Raw genomic sequence first — 24,467 nt, 5'->3', positions numbered from 1 at the left:
TTCACCAGTTGGCCATAAACACAACTCTAAATAAATGCTAATGTTGTTCTGTGTAAATAGGCAACTCTTTCCTAACTCACTGGCCATAACAACTTTATTAGTGTTGTGTTTTCAGCTTGCTGCACTGCTGTCAAGTGAGTGAAATCTAATTATGCTTCTTTAAGAATAAGGGTAACATAAACATAACAAAGTGTTACATCAGGATTTTCTTACTATGGATGCTTTGAATTTTCCTTTTTGAGCCATTATGTAACAAAGTACTGTATGTTATTGGTGGTTGTCTAAGTTTGACTAAACTGGGGTGTATCAATAACATAAAAACACAACAAGACGCAACAAAAACCTGGAAGTTAGGAGGGTGTGGATGTGGTGAGGTGTAATCTAGTCTGATGTGACGGCCCTTGCCCTGCAGTCAGTCCGTCAGTGCAGACAAAGCCGCAGATAATATCAGCTCGTTTTAGTTTACAGAAGTTTTAGTATAGCAGAATTTTGGTGTAATCGTATGACTGGAGCAATCAGATGCTATGATCATATGCAAATCTAGAAACACAGACTGCACAGAAGGGGAGAGGATTACAGGAATATGGGAAGAGGAAGCTGGCAAAAAAACCTTTTTGTTCTCTCTAAAAATAATATGAATGAAATTTGAATATTTTGGTTAAGCCATCAGTGAATGATAGAGAAGTAGCCAACACAAATAACAATGTAAAGGCAAATAATCCCAAATTAAACTGAAAGGAGGATGATGTGTCATTTCTTGTGTTTCCAGGAGGATGTATGGCCTTTGCTCTGGAGGCCAGTGGAGATGGGCGCATCATTTCCTTCTAGCCATCTGGCTTTCACTGCTGGCAACCACTCCACCCAGAGGTAATTAGTGACTCACATATCAAGAGAAAAAAATCAAAGTAAGGCAAGGCAAGTCAAGGCGAGGGAAAGCAAATTTATTTTTTGTAGCACATCTCGTACACAGAGGCACACAGAGTTTATAGAGTTTTAAATTATGATTTTACTTCAGGGAAATGGAAATTTTTTGTCAGCATGCAAATAAGTTTGTTAACATGCGGAATAGGTCATATTCCATGTACCATGGTCACTGTCTTAGTTTAGCATGCAAACATTAGCTAAATTTAGAGATATAAATTACATCGCTGAGGCAGTCCTTTACGAGTTCAAAGTAAAGGACTGCTGGTGGCACTAGAGGAAGAGTCAGGGGATCACCACAGTCATTAAGATTCTCTGGAACATGAATATCTGTGTCAAATTTCATGGCAGTCGGACCAACATTGCCATCCCTAGAGCCAGGCTGCTAGCATAGCTACAAACTAATAACCTACAATATACTTTATTTTACTCTGGGACTAATAATCCATAATTTAATAAGGGTTTTTTGGAAAAGCTGTGATCCAAAATTCTATGTCAGAAACAAAAGTGTAACAAATGATCAGTTTTTGTCAAAGTGGTCAAATTTATGAAAGTTAAAAAAAGGAATTGATGATGATACTGTAGCTGTGTTGAATCTTTTATGCTAACTAACTAGCATTAATAGTTGTACTGAAGCTTAGCCTTTGTGGATTTACTGTAAGCACTTCCTCTTTTCCCCTTTGTACTTTGCATAGCGCTAAAAGGAGTTTCCAAACAATGAGATTTAACTCAACCATATCTCTCTTCACTTCTTTAACTTCAGCGTTTGGCTATTTCCTGGGAGACACAAAGGCAGTATTAAATGGCTGTAAGGACCACTGGACCCTGCAGGACAGGGCCGCCATGCCACTGCTTTTTCAGATGACTGTGTGTGTGGACATCCGTGTGGTCGTCCCAGGAGCCTGGGTGGCCTTCTCTTACAGCTCGGTCCACGCACCCCGGCCTGAGCTGGGTCTGGAGGGAGATGATGGGGCTCTGTACGGATGGCTGCTAAGGGTCCGACATCGATTCCCTCTCCGGCTGTCCCCAACACACTGGCATAGGGTGTGCCTGAGGAGAGATGTACTGGGCAACTCATTTAGCCTGGAGGTAATACCTGTGGTGTGCTATTGCAGGCTACACAAAAACAATACATAAAAATAGATACTGTACTGTTGTGGTACAGCGGTTCTGCCCCACTGTACAGTCACTGTTTAGTCAGATTATTAACCACTTTTTTTGAATGTAAAATGGCAAGTAAGGCAGGTCACAGGTGAATCATGAAGTCGGTTTAAAAAGTATGATGTTTACAACCAAATTTTGGTTAATAATTTTACCATTTGGCTTTGTTTTCTCTTCGAAGTAAGTTTGGCTCATGTGGGGTTTGTTTAAAACCCATCTGATCATGTGAATGCTTGTTTCTTGCCTCTTTGGATTACATTTGAGCAATGTGGCCATATTACCCAGATTTCAGCAAATAACTTGGTGAGTGCAGTCTTACTGGTAGGGATGAAGACCAAAACTACAAAAATAAGACACAAGTTGTAATAAACTGGAATGAGGTAGAGCAGATTTGGTGCCAGTGTGGGCAAATGCAAGAGTGAACTGGTTCAAACTTTAGAGCCTTTATTTACTTTGTTGCTCAACACTTTCTGTTTCTGCAATAATAGTGATAGGAGCTGTGTGTGATGTTTCAGGTCGATGGGAAAATGGTCGCAGAGAGGACAGTCATCGCTCAGGCCATCCCTCCATCTGGCTCCCTGTGGCTGGGCTGTCGTCCTAGAGACAGACCCCCAGGAGTCGTGCTCGGAGAAGTGGAGGTGTACCTGTTCCGCATATGGCCGGACCTCAGTAACCATGGTCTCTGCGAGGATGGCACTGTGATTGGCTGGAATGCTCAGTTTTGGGGCCTGACCAGCCCAAATGCCAGACAGAGAGACCCCAACCTCATGTGTGGTGAGACAGACGTGTTAAAAACAGCTTGATCCTAATTGTAGATATTTGTTTTAACTTTGATCAAGCTCTTAGTCTTGTGCATATAGCATGGCATGTTTGCAGTAGTTGTTAAAGGACCAGTATGTGGGATTTAGTGGCATCTAACAGTGAGGTTGCAAACTGCAACCAGCTGAATACCCCTCCCCCTCTCTCTTCCCTTCCAAGAAGGTAAACGAACCTACAGTGTCTGCAAAACTCGTGAAAAACACAAAAGCCCTCTCTAGAGCCAGTGTTTGGTTTGTCCGTTCTGGGCTACTGTAGAAACATGGCGTTGCAACATGGCAGCCTCTGTGGAAGAGGACCTGCTCCCTTTGTAGATATAAAGGGCTCATTCTAAGGTAACAAGAACATGATTCTTATTTTCAGGTGATTATACACTAAGTAAAATGTACCTATGAATATTATATTCCATTACTGCCGAGTCTGTTCCACTAGATGCCACTAAATTCTACACACTGCACCTTTAACATAGAAGTCCTCCAGCATTCATCCTGCATTACAGCAGTCTCTACTGCAGCCTGTTCTTTCACAAATGTATCTGACTGTTGGGACATGAATTTCTCACCCGACCCTCTCTTGTAGTGCCAGAGGAACCTAGAAACATTTTTAATTCCTTTTGGGGTTTAAAGGAATGTCAACATTGCATTTCAAATGGGATTTTTGTGTTGTTGTCATCTCTAGTATTTGTTTACACTACACTATTGTAGTTGTGCATGTAGTTAGAGCATGGTGGATGTTGAATGTTGCATGTTTTTATGTGTCTTGTAGACCACAGGCGGTTGAAACGTTCGGCTCCTGGTAACGGAATCAAAAAAGTGGTGTCGTCAGGTGACTTACACATTTACATGCATGTTGTGTATATTAGTCAGAGTGTATATACTTGGGTTAGAGGAACAGATAACAAACAAACAAACTAAAAACCCATACTATAAATGTTTATTTGGTGTTTTATTTGACCTTTATTTAACCAAGTTGGCTTCTCCACATCTAAATCTGCTTTTTAAGAGAGTCATGACTAAAATTGTCAGTACAGTTAATAGTTAGAAAGAGGAAGATTAAGCTGTAAAACTTCCATAAGGCTACTAAAAAATGAGTAGGTTAATTGCTGGGGAAAAATTACCTTCTGAAAGTTTACACAACTGTAATAAAAGTCAGTGAAACAGATAAATGGAGACAACAAGAGTGAAAAAAGAGAACAGAGGTACACCACATGCTTGAAGTGCAGGGATAAAATCTTAATGACCACATTTATTTTTTCAGCAACTACAACTTCATCTGGACGGTTACTCCCACCTTCAACTGGTAAGCATCTCTCTTTTTAGAGAATAATATCTAATAAAACAATATTTCTAATTTTCTGAACAGCAATGCTTCCTCCTGATTATCACTTAATACTCTTTCTACCTACTTTAACCTTTTTCAGGTTCACCTTCACCCAGTACTACCTCACGTCCTGTCATAGCAACACCTGTTTCTGACACTAGAAACCAGACAGAGTTCACAGGTAAGTGATGCTGATAGTGACTTCTTATTTAGGGGGCCATTACATAATGCCACTTTAGTACAAGTGATGGTACAACTGGTATAATGACAACTAACCCAAACAACTGTACACTAATTTATATTACTGCACAAGTTATACTTATATACATTTAAAATAGCCTGTTTTCATGGAATAGTGCCATTTTCCCAATCTGTTAAGGCTTGGCTAATGAACCCAGAGGCAGTGAGTAAGTTAGAAAGATAGTTTATTAGTGGGTTGGTAGCTGGGAGACTGGAGCACACGCTTAGGTGTGGGCTAGACCAAGCAGGGCAGAGGGAATGCTGAGGGGAGCCAGGCGGAAGCTGGAGCCAAGCAAAGCAGGGGAAATGCCAAGGAGAGCCAGAGCAGAGTGGTATCCAGGGAGCAGGGAGTGTGCTGAGCTGCTGACAAAGGCAGGCGAGGCAGGATGACTGGAGACAGGGCCGGAGTCAGGCTGAGGTCTTCTACAGGCACGGAGAGACAAGACTTAGGCAAATGCTGTATACTGACAGAACTGTAATGCGTTAGGCTGGAAACGTGACTGACTGTGTGAATAGAGTCTATGATCTAGAGGTAGGAATCAGGTATATGAAGCAGAGCAGGATGATGATGACAACCGGCAGCTGGTGACCTGACTCCACTCCCGCAATCAAGCACACACACACAGAGGCAGAGGGGGAAAGGGAGGGGGAGAGAGAGGCTGCCAGCATGTTACTGAGGTGCAGATGTAACACGATCTAAAGTTGTTTTGGATACATTTTGTGCAGATGTTCAGAGAAGAACAAACTGATACTGGTACCTTTTTACTTTTGGTTGGTTCTGCTAATGAGTTTTTGTTCCTAGTGCTTATTTGTTTATCTTTTCAGTCATGGCTATCAGAAGCCATTTTGTGCTCCTTTTGGCACTGATACTCCTGTGAATGAGAGCATTTTTCTTTGGAGAGGCGTATCAGACACTGAATTATTAGAACAAAGAATGTCATGTCAGTAAATGATCAAAAAGAAACAGAAATTTAAGGTTAATTTCAGTTTGGGTCTTGTTTTTGTAGTTTTGTCCATAATTTCTGTCAGTTATGATAAAATTATAATCACTGAAATAACTGCTATGATCTGGGAACATAGCGACATCCTACAGCCAATAGTTTAACCAGGTAATATAAAACTTCCTGTAAACTGTGATGGCTGTGAACAGATAGTTTGGTTTATAATTTCACTGTTCATGTTTGTTTTCTCTGCCAAATACATTTTGTGAACTTGGGGGTTTCAAAACCTGTATTATCATTTTGTTTTTAGCCTCAAATTTCTTTTTAGTAAGGTCGCCATGTCCCCAGATCCCACATTTATGACACCAATACAAATATTAGTAGTCAAACCAGAATTGTGCTGTTAATTATGTCTTGGATATTTACTTGAGGTATTATACCCAAATACAATTAAAGCCACTGTGTGTACTTCACTTTTAGTATCAACATCTCCTGGTGGCACCACAGTCTACAGCAGTCAGTCAGAGCCTCCGTCAGTCAAACCCTCAACAAATGTCACCTCGCCCACCACACCACTGAGCACGCTCAACCCGACCACAGCTTCCAGCACAGATTCAACAACAGCCCAAGGCCCTGCCACTGGAGAGAAAACTAACAGCGATCCAGCTCCAGTTTCACCTGTAGCCAGTCATCAAACAGCTACTACAGACGCCATGTCTCCAACTGCGAGATCTACTCCGCCCTCTACCACCAGTCCGCCCAATCAGATCTCAACTAGCACCAAAACTTCTTTAATCAAAACTCTGCTTGACAAGCAAACCACACCCAGAAGATCACTCACAACAGGTTAGTCTGACACATCTGACACATACACATTTGGTACATATTTGTGTGGGTGTATAATTAAAGAGTCAGTATAAGTAGTGTGTTACTAAACTTAAATTTTCTTTTAGGATCCTCACCAGTAAACTGTGACATCAGCAAACTCTGTTCCAATGAGAGTAAGCTATATTCACCTTTTGTCCCATCTGCTTGTTTGATTTGATGCATACTTGTACGCTTACCACCTTCTTACGACATATTCTCTTCTGCAGATGCTTACTTTTGGATCACTATAAGTGTGGAGGCTGAAAGAGGCACTAAGACTGAGAGAGATGTCCAAAACTTGGTGAGAGTGAAAATTTCTTAGGTTTCTCATAAACCTTTAAGCCTCGACCTCGACACCGTGTCGTTCATCTAATGGCTTTAAATGTCACCTTGTCATAAACAAGTCTTGCTGGCAGAGGATTAGTTTGTTAGAGCAGCAACAAATTCCTGCCAAAAATTGCTGCACATTCCAACCCCGTGATGCACCTGAAATTTAATTTTGACTTGGATTGTCAACCATCCATCGCTATTTAACACGGTGTAATTAAGAAACCTGGATGACGTGTTGATATAAACTTTTGACCTTTAACAATCTCTCCTTCTTTCCTGGTTCCAACCAGTTCAACTTAGTGTGCGTTAGCATCAAAAATGGTAGTAATGCTGATTTTTCCTTTTCTACCAGAGGTGCATATGCACAGTATATTAAGTTAACTCCATAAAAAGTAGGACACTAACATCCTTTCATTGTTTTTCACTTACAACTCCAGCACAACAGTTTTGAAATTAAACAACTGCTTTGAGGTGAAGTGCTGACTTTCAGCCTTTTAGGTATTTAGGGTGTTTATATATACATATATATATATGTATATAGGAATTATAGCCCTTTTATATGTACTTTAAAACAATATAATGCAGTAGGACTAGGGTATTTTTAGGGTCAAACTGGAGGACAAAATTATAAATTCCTTTGCTGATTCAAATCATTTGTCTCAATCAAAGATTCATTTCAAAAATTCATCATCAAGTTACACAATCACATCTTAGTTCAAATGCACATCAGTAAGTGATTTTTCTGATTACATCAAGTGCTGCCTCTGTCCTCAGTTCAGCTTTTTGCTTCAGTTCAACACAAATCTACGCCTACATAAGCATGTTTTTTGTCAAGGTTAAGAGTTGTCAGATTGTCTTTGGCTTCTCTGACTGTCTTCTTTCGCTTTTAATCAGGAAGTAATGTACTGTATATCATACAGTATCAACAGAACTGACAGTGATTTTCAGTCACCAGTGGGTGGAGCTCCCTTGCTAAAAACTATACTAATTCAGGCAGAGACACTGATATTCAATTGAGGATTTTGTGCTGCACCTCTTGGCAAAAGAGTGGAATGTTCCTGACCCACCAAGTCAGTCAAAAGACAAATGTTTCACAAACTGAGCGCAAAAAGGCCTTCAAAACAAATAAAAAGTGAAGATGGCTGCAGTGCAACCTGGCAGTTACTCACCAGTGATCTCACCATTGATCAGTTGATGTCTGAGGATCACAGACTTTAAACATTTGTTGATTGCAAATTAAATCTATAGTATTAAAACATATTTTGAGTTCTGATGAAAGAGTTTGAAATTTGTTTAGAGACCCTCCTCTTTTTGCATACAAGAGGCAAAAATCTTCAGATTTGAGAAGTCGCACCAAAGTCCATGATAACCCGAGTTCTCCTTGTCATGCACTCATTGCAATAACACAACCCTAATTCCCATTCAGGACAGATCTTTAATGTGCTACTTGTGCCACCGGTGGGGTTGTTTACATGCTGTAATGCCCATGAGGCTTGATGTACAGTATGTGGGGAGGACAAAGTGACAACTGAAAATTCAGATTTCAGAACACAAAGGCACCATTAGGAGACAGGATCCAACTTCTCCTGCAGCTCCTGTTTTTCTGGAACACAGCCACACAATTTATAGTCTGCACTTTCAAGGTAGTTAGAAAGTGAATTGCAAGAAGCAAATTGACTATCTGGATCTAATGTGAAGCGTTTTGGATACATAAATTAAACACACTATCGCATCATGAACTGCAGAGCAAGACTTGAGGTATTTCCTTACAAGCTAAGTTGAACTGTTATTATTTACTTTTTGTGACTATTTGTTGGAAATTATGTTGGAATTTGATTTTTTGTTTGTTCTTTTGGCTGGATTGATTTGATTGAACCACTACTGGTACTACAATGTGTAAAGCAAAGACAGGTAACAATATAGGTGACACAGATGATTACTGAGCAATGCCTTACGTGATGTTTGAATTGTTCACTGTTCCTGTTTGGCCCCTCATGAAGGCGTAAGTTTAAACTTTCAGCTTTGATTCAGCACACTACTGCATCAGCACAAATCTGATGGGGTTGAGCTGCTTCCTAATTTGTAAAGGATTTACTAACAAGAAAAAAAAAAGAAAAACAACAAAAAACAAAAGCAAAACCCCATGGTCCTGACTTAGGGACACTTAGAATAAAGGGCTGAAAACAAGACAGACAGCACCAATTTTCAATGTGATTTATTTATTTATTATTTTAACAAACAAAAGCTGTCTGAATAATTTAAAAAAAAGACACGATTCAACCCATAATAGTCCATTATATTTTGGTGCCCTATGTATAACAAGGGTGACACTTCCCAAACATCTACAAATTCAAGCTGAAAGTCTGCACTTTAACCTCAGTCACTGTATTTATTTCTGGCGTACAGAGCGAATAAAATGTGTCATTCTTTTCATGCTCAAACTGTATGTATGTCTTTAGCTCTCATCACCTCCCACACAGTAACGGTATCTCTCTGCCTCTGTTTCTCCATCTTTCACTCAGGTGTCAAAAGCGTTTGGTTGCAGCAGTGACACAGGTGAGGCAACGGAAACAGGCTTTTTAGATCTCTGTCAGGGTAACACAGAAGCTCAGGTGAGTCTGTCCCGGAAATAACTCTTCACTTATTTAGAGTAAAGTTTCTCCTGTAAGGCAGGCAAATGACTACAACTTTCCCCATCTCTCTTTGCAGGTAATAAAGGTGAACTGTGGTGTAAAAAGCACAATCAGGTAACAGCACATTAGTAGCAATTTTGTGTAACTGCTACATACATACTTCAGATTGTACCTCCTCACAGTGGTGTGAATATTTTGTTTCTGTTTCCAGCAAAACAAACTGCTACGTGCTGTTGAAGCTCACAAATGCCGTCTCAGCGTGTGAACTGCAGCAGGCTGGAATCTCTGCACTGCAGCGAGCTGGAGATAAAGAAATAAAAGCAACAATCATGGGAGAGGTGGAGAGAGTCGGTGAGCAGCTATCAATCAGTCATTGTATCTACCTGCCTATATATAGTTATCTTCACCCAAACAACATGCACACTCCATCACTAATACCCAGTTAGTTGAGCATATAAGCGGCTTGACATGTAAAAGAACTGCATCAGAAAACATTACAAACTTACAAACGTGTATTTCAAGACCTGCTACTCAATTTGAGGTGAAACCATGTTTCATATCTATACTTTTAATTACATTTGAATTACAAATTGTGGCTTCAAACCCACTCTCAAAGTCACGTGTAATAGTGCAGACTTACAGTAAACACACACAGTTACAGTGTACTGTATGAGCATAAACACACGTAGTATTTTGCAAACATGCAAAATGCACCCACGCTTAAAACACATGCAAAACACTGACAGATCAAAACACATACAAATATTGTAGACATGAACATTCAAAAATTCACGAACAAACACAGTTGTATTGTACCTCAGTACCTGCAAGCATTCCTTAACCTCTAACCTTAACTTTAACCATCACATCTAACCTCTATCCTAACCTTAGACTTACCCTAAACCTAAACATAAATCTGAACCTGAATTTAAAAGTAATAATAACCATTTAATTTTGTCCACATCAGGTCTAGATCTGTGTGGGGATATGGAGTCCTCTAGTGGCGGCTTTATGAGGTGCATGTCCTCATCTTCACTAGATGATATCTGTCAGGAAAAGCAATACTCCGATCTTACATGGTGAGCAGCCCTTTTGTTTTTCTCTATACACTCGATGTACATGAGCATGTGTGAATCTGTATCTTACCAAAGTTTATTCACTAGCTCCCTCATAGAGCCCGACTACATTCCAGCTACACAACCTCAGACAGAACCCTGTGGCAGTGAGTACCAAAAACACAGAAACCAATAAAATCACCAGAATTCAGTATTGCATCTGCTGCTGTAATCGTGTTTGTCGTTGCCTCAGGGGAAGCACCTCGGTTCTGTAACTGCACTGCTTTCTGCAATTCTGCAAGTACGAAATTGTCTGCTTGTCTGTCTGCATATGTCTGCTCTGTAATGTCAAGAGAAACATATTTTTGCATATGTTTGTGTTCCTTTCACCCCCATACACTGCTAAATGTTAAATGTGATAAGTGAGTGTGTGCTTTGACTATATGGGATGTTATTACAATTTAAAGTGATATGTACAAGTATGAGATACCTTGTTTTCTCTTTCTTATTGTTATTTGTTTTCTCTTCAGGCCAGTTTTTTGCCATAAGAATCAATATTATCAGTGATACTGTTAATGTTGACTCCCTAAATGAAATGGTATGTACAGCCCAGTATGGTTGAACTTTATTCCCTGATGTATGTATGTATATTGACTTTGTGTCTTTATTTGACAGTTGTCAAATCTTGTAAGTCATGTATGCGCCGCAGGGGGAGGGTAAGTCTCTATCTACTTTGAATCACTTACACCATACATGTAGACCATGTTGAAATTCAGTATTTTTGCCAGTATTATTGTACTGTGCTGTAATTGGCTCTTTACCATTTACAAATTGAGCCAATGAGCAGTACAAAGCTAACTAAATTAGCCAAACTGTACTCATTAGTAGACTTGTTCACTCTAAATGATCTAAACATCGAATGATACCTCAATACTGAATATAAGAGCGTTTTGGTGGTAATAATTGGACAATTCTTTGTTTCTAGGTCAGAGTGCCAAGAATATTCAGAGATTTCAAAGCGCTACAAGGTAAATCATGCTGCACCATGATAATGACACCATTTTATTTTATCCTCTGCTCAGAAGTAGAACTGTCAATCATGTTTCATAAATCATTTTCTTTATGCAGGTTGCTCATCTGGAATGCCATGGGACACAAGACCGGTAGAACATTATCCACTGTTCTTTGCATTTAAAGGAATTCTGTAGAAAACTGAACTGAAAATGAAAACACTACTGATTTAAAGTAAAGTTCCAGGGCCCACTTTTTGGTGGTGATGTTTTATGTATCATTATTTTATAACTGATGATTGTCAGATGCAACAGGGATTAGGGAAGACATTAAGGAAGTACAAGGGCTCAGATGACAGATATTCGGCACACTATTGAAGAAAATCATTAATCTTGGAATGCACTACAAACAGTAATGTAATGTATTTGATAATGAATATCGATGTAAGATTTTTTAACCCCTCTGCTGCTGGTTGTAGGTTGCACAGCTGTATGGTGATACTGGAGATGTCTGGACCTGTCAATGGTTGCTCCCTTAGTAAACTTCTGCAACAACTCATTGACAGAACGAATGACTTCGAAAATGAAGGGCCACTTACTCGCATGGGTCAGTCTGCATGTTTGAGTTTTTTTTTTTTTTACCAATATTACTGCATATTTCTTCCTGTTATGAAACCTGTATCATGTATCATATGTCTGTCCTCAGTGGTATGTGGTCCTCCTGGTTTGTCTGTTCATACTTTGTTGGCGTCCAACCTGACCTGGGTTGCCAGTGACCTGCTGACTTCTGATATCTGCCAACCTGACCGTACTCTGCTTAAATGGTAAGGAAATATTTCTATAATGATGGCTTTAGAAAACTGATATTGTAATATTTTTCTTGGGTTCTGAACCATGCACGTTGTTTGTCCAAAGCTGTATTTAGAGAACAGTCTGCAGTTCTTTTATTGAAGAAGGGCACGTGAAAAACAAAGGGTGCCTCTGAAGATATTTATGATCATTCTGGAAAATTTAGGAACTCACATACTGAACTAAATTTATAGATAAAGCAGGCTAAGGGAGGATGTGAATTACAAAAAAGGACCAGCTGGAATGCATGGAACAACAGATGGATGTCACCTAAGGCTCTAAGAAGGATATTTGAAGGTGGATTTCTCTTTGTGAGACAGTCTGCAGAATGGAAACTGCATACTGGGCTCACAACAAACAAGATGAATACAACTACAAGCTACACCTACTCCACTTATGAAGCACAGAAACATTGACTGACTGTACATAGACAGTAGAAAAGATCATTTTTATTGTTTTCTAATAAATTAATTATCCTAAACTGACTAAACTGACTTGAGAAACATAGTTTGTTCATTCATTATCTATAAATTATATCCAGTAAGGTATCATCGTATCAGCCAAACAATGTTTGAGAAATACCCATAACCTATAAAAATGTTTTGTCAGTTATTTTTTTGTGTTTTTTCCTCCCAAAAATCATGAATACATGGGTCAAATGGAGACAAGTTTCCTAGTGGGAGTTAATTCATCATAACTTAATATGACTTTTATAATATTTTTCTGTTCTTTCATAGTGAGGCCAGTGAAACTCTTGCTGTGCTTCTGAGTGACAGCTGCCCTCTGAAGCCTCTCACAACCAGGCCAAGCACAATGCATCCTTCCACTCAGACCAAAAGCGACATCACTACAGCTACTAAAGCCACACCACCAACTGTGACTAATACCACCCAACGAACTAACGCAACATCTGAAAATACTCCTGCAACTCAACGGGAAAATGCATCAAAAGGAACAACTCAGCTTAACAAGACAACTCCATTTACAGTGTTTAGTAGTACACAGTCCTCGACAGCACAACCTGTCCCCCAAACCAGCTCTCAGAACACAACTGTGACTGTCTCTGATAACACAACACCACAAAAGACAACTTCATCTGATGACACAACATTGCTGACACCCACTGAAAACACAAAACTTCAAAAAACAACCACAGCACAACAAAACACATCAGAGTCTATCACGTTATCCTCCATGAACTCTAAACTACCAACCACCACAACTTCAGCCAGCAACCTAACATTACAAAACGCTACAACTATTCGCATTACGTCAACACTAAACACAACTACACTGTCTCCCAATCACACTATAGAGTACAATGTTACCACAGCTGACACTTTTGCAACTTCTCCAAATGACACAACACTGTACAATGCAACTACAGCTGATTCATTTACACCCTCTCCCAATGACACAATGGTGTACAATGTAACTACAGCCGACACATCAACACTTACTCTCAATGCTACAACAGAGTACACTATAACTACAGCTGATTCATTTACACCCTCTCCCAATGATACAGTGGTGTACAATGTAACTACAGCCGACATATCAACACTTACTCCCAATGCCACAACAGAGTACACTATAACGACAGCTGATTCATTTACACCCTCTCCCAATGACACAATGGTGTACAATGTAACTACAGCTGACACAACAACACTTACTCCCAATACCACAACAAAGTACAATGTAACTGCAATCAATGCATTTACACTTTCTCCAAATGACACAACACTGTACAATATAACTACAGCTGACAAATTTACACGTACTACCAATCACACTACAGAGTACAATGCAACTACAGCCAACACACTTACACCCTCTCCAAATGACACAACAGTGTACAATGTAACTACAGCTAATTCTTTTACACCTACTCCCAATGACACAACAGAGTACAATGCAACTACAGCTAATTCTTTTACACCTACTCCCAATGATACAACAGTGTACAATATAACTACAACTGACACATTTACACCTTCTCCAAATGGTACAACACTGCACAATGCAACCACAGCCGACACATTTACACCTTCTCCCAGTGCCACAACAGAGTACAATGTAACTACAGCCGGCATATTTACACCTTCTCCAAATCACACCACTACAGCTGACACTTTTACACCTTCTCCAAATGATACAACAGTGTACAATTCGACTACAGCTGATTCATTTACACCCACTCCCAATGTCACAAGGGTGTACAATGTAAGTACAGCCAAAGCATATACACCATCCTACAATCACACAACAGAGTACAACCTAACTACAGCCAACACATTTACTCCGGCTCCCAATAACAAAACTGTGTACAACATGACAACAACTGATACGTTTACACCTTCCGCAAATCACACAACAATGTATAATGAAACTACAGCCATCAACAATGGAAAACTGCACAACAGTACAAATTCAACTGGAAATCCAATGGTTAGTGCATTTACAACATCCCCCAATTACACAACAGAGTATAATGTAACCACAGCCTCCAACAATTACACAACAGAGTACAATCTAACCTCAGCCCCCAACAATAACACAACAGAGTACAATGTGACCACAACCTCCAACAATTACACAACAGAGTACAATATGACCACAGCCTCCAACAATTACACAACAGAGTACAATATGACCACAGCTTCCAACAATTACACAACAGAGTACAATGTGACCACAACCTCCAACAATTACACAACAGAGTACAATGTGTCCACAGTCTCCAACAATTACACAACAGAGTACAATGTGTCCACAGCCTCCAACAATTACACAACAGAGTACAATATGACCACAGCCTCCAACAATTACACAACAGAGTACAATATGACCACAGCTTCCAACAATTACACAACAGAGTACAATATGACCACAGCCTCCAACAATTACACAACAGAGTACAATATGACCACAGCCCCCAACAATTACACAACAGGGTATAATGTGACCACAGCCTCCAACAATTACAAAACAGAGTACAATGTGACCACAGCTTCCAACAATTACACAACAGAGTACAATATGACCACAGCCCCTAACAATTACACAACAGAGTACAATATGACCACAGCTTCCAACAATTACACAACAGAGTACAATATTACCACAGCTTCCAACAATTACACAACAGAGTACAATATGACCACAGCCTCCAACAATTACACAACAGAGTACAATATGACCACAGCCTCCAACAATTACACAACAGAGTACAATATGACCACAGCTTCCAACAATTACACAACAGAGTACAATATGACCACAGCTTCCAACAATTACACAACAGAGTACAATATGACCACAGCCACAGCCTCCAACAATTACACAACAGAGCACAATATGACCACAGCCCCCAACAATTACACAACAGAGTACAATGTGACCACAGCCTCCAACAATTACACACAAGAGTACAATGTGACCACAGCCCCCAACAATTACACAACAGAGAACAATGTGACCACAGCCTCCAACAATTACACAGCAGGGTACAATGTGACCACAGCTTCCAACAATTATACAACAGGGTACAATGTGACCACAGCCTCCAACAATTACACAACAGGATACAATGTGACCACAGCCTCCAACAATTACACAACAGAGTACAATCTAACCACAGCCCCCAACAATTACACAACAGAGAACAATGTGACCACAGCCTCCAACAATTACACAGCAGGGTACAATGTGACCACAGCTTCCAACAATTATACAACAGAGTACAATGTGACCACAGCCTCCAACAATTACACAACAGGATACAATGTGACCACAGCCTCCAACAATTACACAACAGAGTACAATCTAACCACAGCCCCCAACAATTACACAACAGAGTACAATGTGACCACAGCCTCCAACAATTACACAACAGGGTACAATGTGACTACAGCCCCCAACAATTACACAACAGAGTATAATGTGACCACAGCCTCCAACAATTACAAAACAGAGTACAATGTGACCACAGCTTCCAACAATTACACAACAGAGTACAATATGAGCACAGCCCCCAACAATTACACAACAGGGTACGATGTGACCACAGCCTCCAACAATAACACAACAGAGTACAATCTAACCACAGCCCCCAACAATTACACAACAGAGTATAATGTGACCACAGCCTCCAACAATTACACAACAGAGTACAATCTAACCACAGCCCCCAACAATTACACAACAGAGTACAATATGACCACAGCCTCCAACAATCACACAACAGAGTATAATGTAACCACAGCCTCTAACAATTACACAAAAGAGTATAATGTGACCACAGCTTCCAACAATTACACAACAGAGTACAATATGACCACAGCCTCCAACAATTACACAACAGAGTACAATATGACCACAGCCTCCAACAATTACACAACAGAGTTCAATATGACCACAGCCCCCAACAATTACACAACAGAGTATAATGTGACCACAGCCTCCAACAATTACACAACAGAGTACAATATGACCACAGCCTCCAACAATTACACAACAGAGTACAATATGACCACAGCCTCCAACAATTACACAACAGAGTACAATATGACCACAGCCCCCAACAATTACACAACAGAGTACAATATGACCACAGCCTCCAACAATTACACAACAGAGTACAATATGACCACAGCCTCCAACAATTACACAACAGTGGAAAACAAAACTGCAGCCATCGGTAAACTACACAACAGTACAAGTACCACAACAATTAGCACTTTCACAACATCTCCCAATTACACAACAGTGTCCAATGTAACTACAGCTGGCGACAACATGAATTTACACAACGTTACGATTACAAGTAACACGACGAATAGCACAGTAACAACATCCACCAATTACACAATGATGAGCGATGAAACCACAGCCTCTAACAATTACACAACAGCAGAGAATATAACCACTACTTCTATATCACAAAACAATACCACCTCAGACCATGTAACCACCGTACCCATTAGGGGAACACAACAGAACACAACTGTTCCTTATAAAAACATCACTGTGTCTACCACAGCTAGACAAGTTAATGAAACTCTTTACAATGCAACAACATCTACAAAAACCTCAACTGTGGACAATATAACTTCTACTGTCAACAACACTACTAAAACCACAGTAACTCCACTGAACAACCAGACAACACATTACACCACAGTGAGTGTCCCTCACAACAGTATGACAACCAACAGAAAAGACACCAACTCCACTACGGCTGCCAGAGGCTTCAGTCCCATGTCCAATCTCAACACAACTGCAGGAACCAGCTTCAATCTGAGCTCAACTGCAAGCAGTTTAACAATTAATTTCACCGTAACAGCAAAAGCACCGGGAGTCAATTTAACTACAGCAGCAAATACCTTGCTTGAACAAACATCTACAACTTCAACTTCAACCACGACCACCACAGTTACTACTGCACATGGTCCACTTCCAGGTCAGGATAACACCACAACTGCTATGGTTTCCTTGCCTTCTACAACAACTACAACAACTCTCCAAACCACCACCCTCACCAGCACAACCAACACAATAGCTGGTATGTAATGTAAAAAAATTCTCTATTTTTATTATTAATTTGACTGAAGTTGCCAAGGAAGATTTGGTGGATCCAAATGAAATGGCTGGAAAAGCAACTCAGTGTAATTATTTTTAAGGTTTAAAGGTCCAGTGTGTAGAATTTAGTAGCATCTAGTGGAACGGACAAACCAAACATTGGCTCTAAAGAGGGTCTTTCACATTTTTCACAAGTTTTACGGCCACTGTAGATGAGGGGAGGGACATTCATTTTGTTGCAATCTACAACTTCACCACTAGATGCCACTAAATCTTACACACAGGTCCTTCAAAAGACTTCTGACAGCATTCTATGGACTTAAATGTAATCCTGTCTGTTAATGACTTTGTAGGGATGGAGAGTGGAGAGTGTAAAAGCCATTCTTTTAATAACATTTTCTTCTTGTTGTTTATGAAGATGTTGTGTATGTTACTCTTTAGTTTTTATCATCATGGATGGGACACTTTTCTGTTCAGCAGCTCCTGGATATTTATGCTAATAATACAAGTGAATGTTTTATTACAAGGTTAGACCAATGCAGCGTTGACCTTAGTTTTGATTTGTTAAACCAATAACACAATCCTACACCAAAAAGTAAGACATATGACTATTTGCTGTGCTCCTTGTCAAGGCACTGGAATTACTTCCAGAACCACAAAGGAGACAACAACCAGTCAATTGGCAAAGGAAGAACAAGTGGACGTGCTGCTGAATGAAACACAGGATGCATCTCAGCTCAACTCCTCACAGGTGAAGCTACTGATCTATCGCATTATGAACTATTAGATGATATAAAACCATCTCCAATTTTGAATACTTATTAAAGGTATGAGTGTAAGACTAGTTAGTATTTAGAAACAAATCAAACTGACATGAATTACTCACAGAGTTCTGGATTTCAAGTAACTATTACAGTATTTGGATATGTCTCTATTCTACTCAGTCATTCAGCAAGCTCCAATGTAAGAAAAAAAACCCTTAAACCATCAATTATCAATAGATAAGTCTGTAGTTTAAATAATAGAAATATGAATAAGATTGTAAAAGTATAATTTTGCCAAACTAGAACATCTGTCAAGTACTTAAACTTCACTAGTGAATTAATTTGTTTCCTCTGAAATGTGTGTTGAATACTGTGTTATTGTAGTTACCACTCCTTTTGAATGGCAGATCTGTCATTTTGGAGGTAAACTCTAATCAAACCGATGTTACAGGTAGTGCAAGTGGTGTGGGATTTGGAGAAGCTTGTGGAAGGCCCCGCAGTATCTCAGAAAGTGGGAAAGAAAACCATTAACATAGTCAGCAACCTGATGCAGGTTGACTCAGAGGTCCTCTCAGCATCTGCAAACAGGTACAAATCACACAAACCCCACCTACATATAACCATGTAATTCCACATGTTTCAGATTTTTCCAAATCGCTTTGTCTTCTTTCCTACCAACAGGCTCATTCGAGTGGTGGATAACCTGGGTCTTAAGCTGGCTCTCACTGGTGACAGAGTGATCCTTTCTTCAGATTCTGTGGTTCTGGCAGTCCAAAGAGTGGATGGGACCAACTTTCCAACAATCTCTGTCAACATTTTCAACACCAATAATGTTCAGGTATCCCAAGCTTAGTTTAGTTCAGGTGCAAATGCATTACATAGATAGAAGTTTCCAAAAAACAATACAAAAACAGATACATCATGAACATAGTGTCTTTAAATGTTGAGGGCACTTTAAAATATTTTAAAATTCACTCAGAAAGTTAGAAAACTGCATTGCCCAACTTTAAATAAGGAGATGACAAAAAACAAGAAACATTTAATTCATTAACCATTTATTAACATTTTGTGTGTCCAGCTCCGTGGCTTAAGCAGGTCCCAGTCCAGGAGCTCAGAGCCTGCTATGGGGTCTGTATTCTTACCCTCCTCCATCACAGAGGGCCTGAGTCCTGAGGAGCAGCAGCAGGCCAACAGGGTCCAGTTCACCTTCTTCACCAAATCTGCATTCTTCAAGGTGCTTCCTCAATGTCACATTTGTAGTAATTTTGTAATGAGTCATCACCTTCAGATTTTTACACAGACTATTTACTCACGTTCATGTGTATACTGATATGCATTATTTCCTCATTTATCCCCACACTCTTGCTTCATTTATACCCTGATATAGTTCCATAGACATTATATAATGTACAAAAATATGATTTATATTAGATCAATTACTGCATTGTAATAAAACGTGAAAACAATATAGCAACTTTCTTGAAAATGATTTCATCTATCTCCTTCTTGCAGGATGCAGCATTAAAAAATGAAACTCTTGTCAGTCCGGTTCTGGGCGCCAGTATAGCCAACATGTCAATAAGCAACCTGAAAGAAAACATTCAGTTTACCATCCGAAACACCAACCCCATACATGTGAGTGTGCACACAAAATTGTTCTTACTTTCATGAGCCCATTTGTCCAGAAAAGAATAACACATTGCTTGAATGCCACAAGTAATCTATTAAATGATTAAATTGCCAACATTTAGATTATCTAGTCTTTATGTCCTCCACTTACTGAATTCATAATGCTGAAAAGTCACAATAAAACTGTAAAACACAAGGGAAAATCTGTCATTTTTAAAGTGATTAAAAAAAAAACAGTTACCTGAAAATCACATGTGAATAAATACAAATACATGCTTTAAAATCAATCAAACTTCCTGTTTGATGCTTCTTGCCTTTACCACGACTTCTGATTTGTTCTTGCATCACAGGCAAAGTTCATGGCCTCCTGTGTATTTTGGGACTTCACTCTGAATGGTGAGTACACGTGTGCCTGATTGAGTTGGTTAAGAGCCAGATTTCCACATGTATGAATATTCCTGTTTGTTGGGGTTCTGTTGTTTAGGTGGTGGAGGAGGCTGGAGCTCTGCCGGCTGCTCTCTTGTCAATGCTACTCCGGAGGATACAACCTGCAGCTGCAACCATCTCACCTCTTTTGCAATACTGCTGGTCAGTGTCTGTTTATGTTGGTGTGAAGCTGTGATCACAACTATAACTCATTATTATCTATATACTGCTTTTCAAATGAAAATTTCAGACTGTTCTACGATGATTTACATAAACAAATGAAACGCACAGCTTATTTTTTGAGGAATTTAAAGGAGAATCCCTACAGCAGCCCACAGCTGTATAATATATGTTCATTATATTTGTGTATTTGTGTGCTCTGTCATAAAACAGGATATGTCCAGAGAAGGAATGACTAACCGTCAGCAGGCACAGGTTCTCACTTTCATCACCTACATCGGCTGTGGAGTCTCGGCTATTTTTCTCGCTGTCACCATATTGACATATCTCTCATTTCAGTAAGACTCAAGATCTCTTTACTAAGCCAAAACTAGCTTCATTCAACAAACTTTATAACCATGATAGCTTTCTAGCATTTTCAAAACTAAAATAAACTGAAAAATAATCTTCCAGATATACAAATCACAAGATGCAGTGCAAAAAATTAATATTTACCCCAGTTTCTATTCCTTGTAGTTTTTTAACAAACTCTTTCCATGCAGAAAACTGCTCAGGGATATTCCTGCCAAGATCCTGGTTCAGCTCTGCATGTCCCTCTTCCTCCTTAACCTGGTCTTCTTGCTGGACGGCTGGCTGGCACTCTACCCAGCCACTGGGCTGTGTATTAGCACTGCCTTTTTCTTGCACTACTTTATGCTGACATCGTTCACCTGGGCAGGGCTTGAGGCCCTGCATATGTACCTGAGCATCGTCCAGGTGTTCACTCCCTACCTCAGCAGATACATGCTCAAGTTCTCACTGATGGGCTGGGGTGGGTATCTGAACACTGACCTCCAAAATGCCACTAAATGTTTAACTGAGAAGGTTACAAATATCAGAACATAAGAACATTATCTTACCATTTATAAACAACACTTTACTTTTAATGTGTGATGAGGTTATAGATAGACAAATGTATGAATCAATATACTTTTAAACTGGTTTGAAGAAACAATTCCTTCTTCACATTTACTTTTGTTATTTAGTTGTCCTGCTGATAAATATCCTGGTGTTTGCAGGTATTCCTCTTATTGTGGTGATCATTGTAATATCAGTGGACAAAGATAACTATGGTCTGGTATCGTATGGAAAATACAGAGATGGCACTACAGATGACTTGTAAGTAACAGTTAAATCTTTATGGCCCTCTTTAAAATGACTCTTTTTGCATGTTTTGAGCATATCTGCAAATATACCAGCTCTGTTTACAGATCATATTCATGTAGTTCAAAGGGTAGAGCAGTGATACAACTGGGGCCAAGCAAAAATTTCATACTGTACTTAACTGAAAAAAATAAGTAAATTCAAAACTTTTTTTCATTAAGAAGAAACCTAAATTACAAGAACCATATCAAAATGACATTCATATTTTATACATCTCTTCCTATGTTGACTATTTAACATGGAAAGTATTTTGCTGGAATAATGGGACTGACAGACAAGAAATTATCCTTTTTTTCCTGTCATTAAGACATTTGACCACTGGATGATGAAATAATCATCTTCACTGTGAGGGCTCTGTCTTTGGTGCTGAATCAGCAAAACTGAAATGTCTGTTTGTGTCTCTCTCCATGGTGCTGAAACTCAGTCTCCATCTTGTTCTAAATGAGTTTGTGTCTTCCTGTAGCTGTTGGCTGCGAAATGACATAGCCTTCTATGTGGGCGTGGTGGCCTACTTCATCCTGATCTTTGTGCTGTGCCTGCTTGTCTTCATCATCGTTATGGTCCAGCTGGCCCGGATCAAGAAGCAGAACCCCCAAAACCAGTCTCCCAACAGGGGAGTGATGACTGACCTGCGCAGCATCGCTGGCCTCATCCTCCTGCTTGGCCTCACCTGGGGGTTCGCTCTGTTCGCCTGGGGACCCCTCTACTTACCCTTTGTTTATCTTTTCTCCATATTCAACTCTTTGCAAGGTGAGTTTGTACACCAACATTTTAGAAAACAATATTTATTTTGAGAAAATTGACATGAGTTTACCCATATTATCCGAACCATAATGCATGACTGTGTCCTTAAAGTTTATTTATGTCTTATTTATTTTGTCCTCCATAGGTTTCTTCATCTTTGTTTTCCACTGTGCCGTTAAGGAGAACGTCCGCAGGCAGTGGAGGACTTATCTCTGCTGTGGGAAACTGCGACTGGCTGAAAACTCAGGTGGGCACCTAAAGGTCTCCATGTAGTTGTTAAAATTTGATTTGACAGATTAGACCAAATAAAAACAGCAGTATTCAGCACATTAAGAAACTCACACAAGCTCGGTCATTTACACTGTTCTGCAGAATGGAGTCGGACGGCCACCCAGAACAACAGGAATATGTCCGTCACCACAGCAACCACCTCAGCTCTCCCTCTCACCTCTCGAAGCTCCTCCGTCATCAGCGACGGCACCAATAGCAGCGGTACATTCTTAAGTTGCAATCTGCAATTTCTGACATGTTGATGTCAAAATACATACATACAATTTGTATATAATTTATACCACATTTTATTTTTCTCCCCACAGGCTCTGTGTTTATGGACAGTGGGATATCCGACGGCTCGAACAGCGACGTTGTCCTCAATGAGCTTCACAGGCGAAATCAGTCACCGCAAGGCGAGGCCTGACAGCTGTGTCAAGCATTCGTTTGTGATTACTGTAATTATCTACTCTGAGTGAGCTGAGAGGACGGTCAGAGATGGGTGATGTCTTGCAGCTTGAGGAAAACAAAAAACTAATAACAAGAGTAGATGTTAATGGGGTTCCAGGAAATCCTTGTTGTTAGACAGGATGGAGGAGGCATAAAAGGTGTTATGAAGGACAAAAGACTGAAGAGGTGAAAATGAAGTACCTTTAGCGAGGATGAGAACAGTGTGATCAATTATTGCTTGAATGCAACAATTGATATTTTCTCTACATTGACAGTAGAATGTATGTACACAGTGATAAGAGTTGTACTGTAAGTGTACAGTAGGTGTGTTTTTGACTGAAAAATGCAATTATTTCACTGTTATACCGTAATGTTTGCAGACTGTGTAGCTTATTTCCAAGCTCTGCAAACTGCTAGTCTAAACATTAAATATGATGTTTACATTATCTTCAGTCTGTGAAGAAGGTTGTGGCATGTTGAAGATGCAAAATTGCATTTAATTAGTAGCCTAGAACAGACAGCTGTCTACACTGTATAGACTATTGTGAGGCTATTTTGCTGTCTTTTGGTATATTTTTCTTATTCACTAACATCAGTGGAAAACATGAAGATATTCTCAATGTGTTTACAATGCTCCACTGACTGTTACCTTTATATTTTAATAAAGAGTCCGATTCCCAACTTTACAACCCTCATCCAGGGGATATGAGAAGGCACTTTGGGAAGGGATTCCCAATGTATAATAGAGACAAGGTGGATTGAAGGAAACTGTATTCACCGCAAAATGAAGGAATTTGTTGAAAACAAATTGATCATATATATCTTTATTAGAGTATTTCAGGTGGCATTCCTCCTTTAATGTGGATACAGTTATATTTCACTAAAGTTCAGTGTTGATATTAGGCTCAGAGTTGTTACATTATGCGTATACATTAGATATTTTTTAAGGGTAAAAGACACAAAGTATGGTCACGCAGCATACTGATGTGAGGATTTATTTCCTGTCCTTTTTTAATACGGACAGATATGGCTAATGTCCTTGTGCAAGAACATGCCATGAAAGAGAGGATAATAA

General features: G+C 39.6%; 1 protein-coding gene across 1 annotated transcript; it reads left to right on the top strand.

The window, feature by feature from the left end:
* Positions 1–773: 773 nt before the first annotated feature.
* On the top strand, positions 774–24,467 carry adgrg2a (adhesion G protein-coupled receptor G2a). Its single transcript, XM_044340449.1, has 35 exons — positions 774–867; positions 1,685–2,010; positions 2,598–2,856; positions 3,664–3,723; positions 4,319–4,399; positions 5,710–5,726; positions 5,831–6,245; positions 6,353–6,400; positions 6,494–6,567; positions 9,119–9,152; positions 9,335–9,580; positions 10,197–10,308; positions 10,393–10,451; positions 10,538–10,585; positions 10,815–10,882; positions 10,960–11,000; positions 11,270–11,312; positions 11,413–11,447; positions 11,774–11,901; positions 12,001–12,120; positions 14,542–17,709; positions 18,359–18,477; positions 18,942–19,078; positions 19,172–19,328; positions 19,569–19,724; positions 20,003–20,125; positions 20,470–20,515; positions 20,604–20,707; positions 20,939–21,063; positions 21,268–21,536; positions 21,784–21,883; positions 22,392–22,678; positions 22,818–22,919; positions 23,045–23,164; positions 23,269–24,467. The coding sequence occupies exons 1-35, from the start codon at positions 774–776 to the stop codon at positions 23,367–23,369; spliced, it is 7,422 nt and encodes a 2,473-aa protein (XP_044196384.1). The 3' UTR covers positions 23,370–24,467.

Source organism: Thunnus albacares, chromosome 21 (assembly GCF_914725855.1).
Source record: "Thunnus albacares chromosome 21, fThuAlb1.1, whole genome shotgun sequence".
Lineage (NCBI taxonomy): Eukaryota > Metazoa > Chordata > Actinopteri > Scombriformes > Scombridae > Thunnus > Thunnus albacares.
Note: the sequence above shows the minus strand (reverse complement) of the source record. Positions and strands in the feature narration are given on the sequence as shown.

Excerpts from the sequence above, each read along its gene's own strand:
- adgrg2a (XM_044340449.1), top strand. The coding sequence starts at position 774 with ATGTATGGCCTTTGCTCTGGAGGCCAGTGGAGATGGGCGCATCATTTC. Across the intron at positions 10,309-10,392 it reads CAATACTCCGATCTTACATG|CTCCCTCATAGAGCCCGACT; the intron begins GTGAGCAGCCCT and ends TTTATTCACTAG. Across the intron at positions 19,725-20,002 it reads CCAAATCTGCATTCTTCAAG|GATGCAGCATTAAAAAATGA; the intron begins GTGCTTCCTCAA and ends TCCTTCTTGCAG.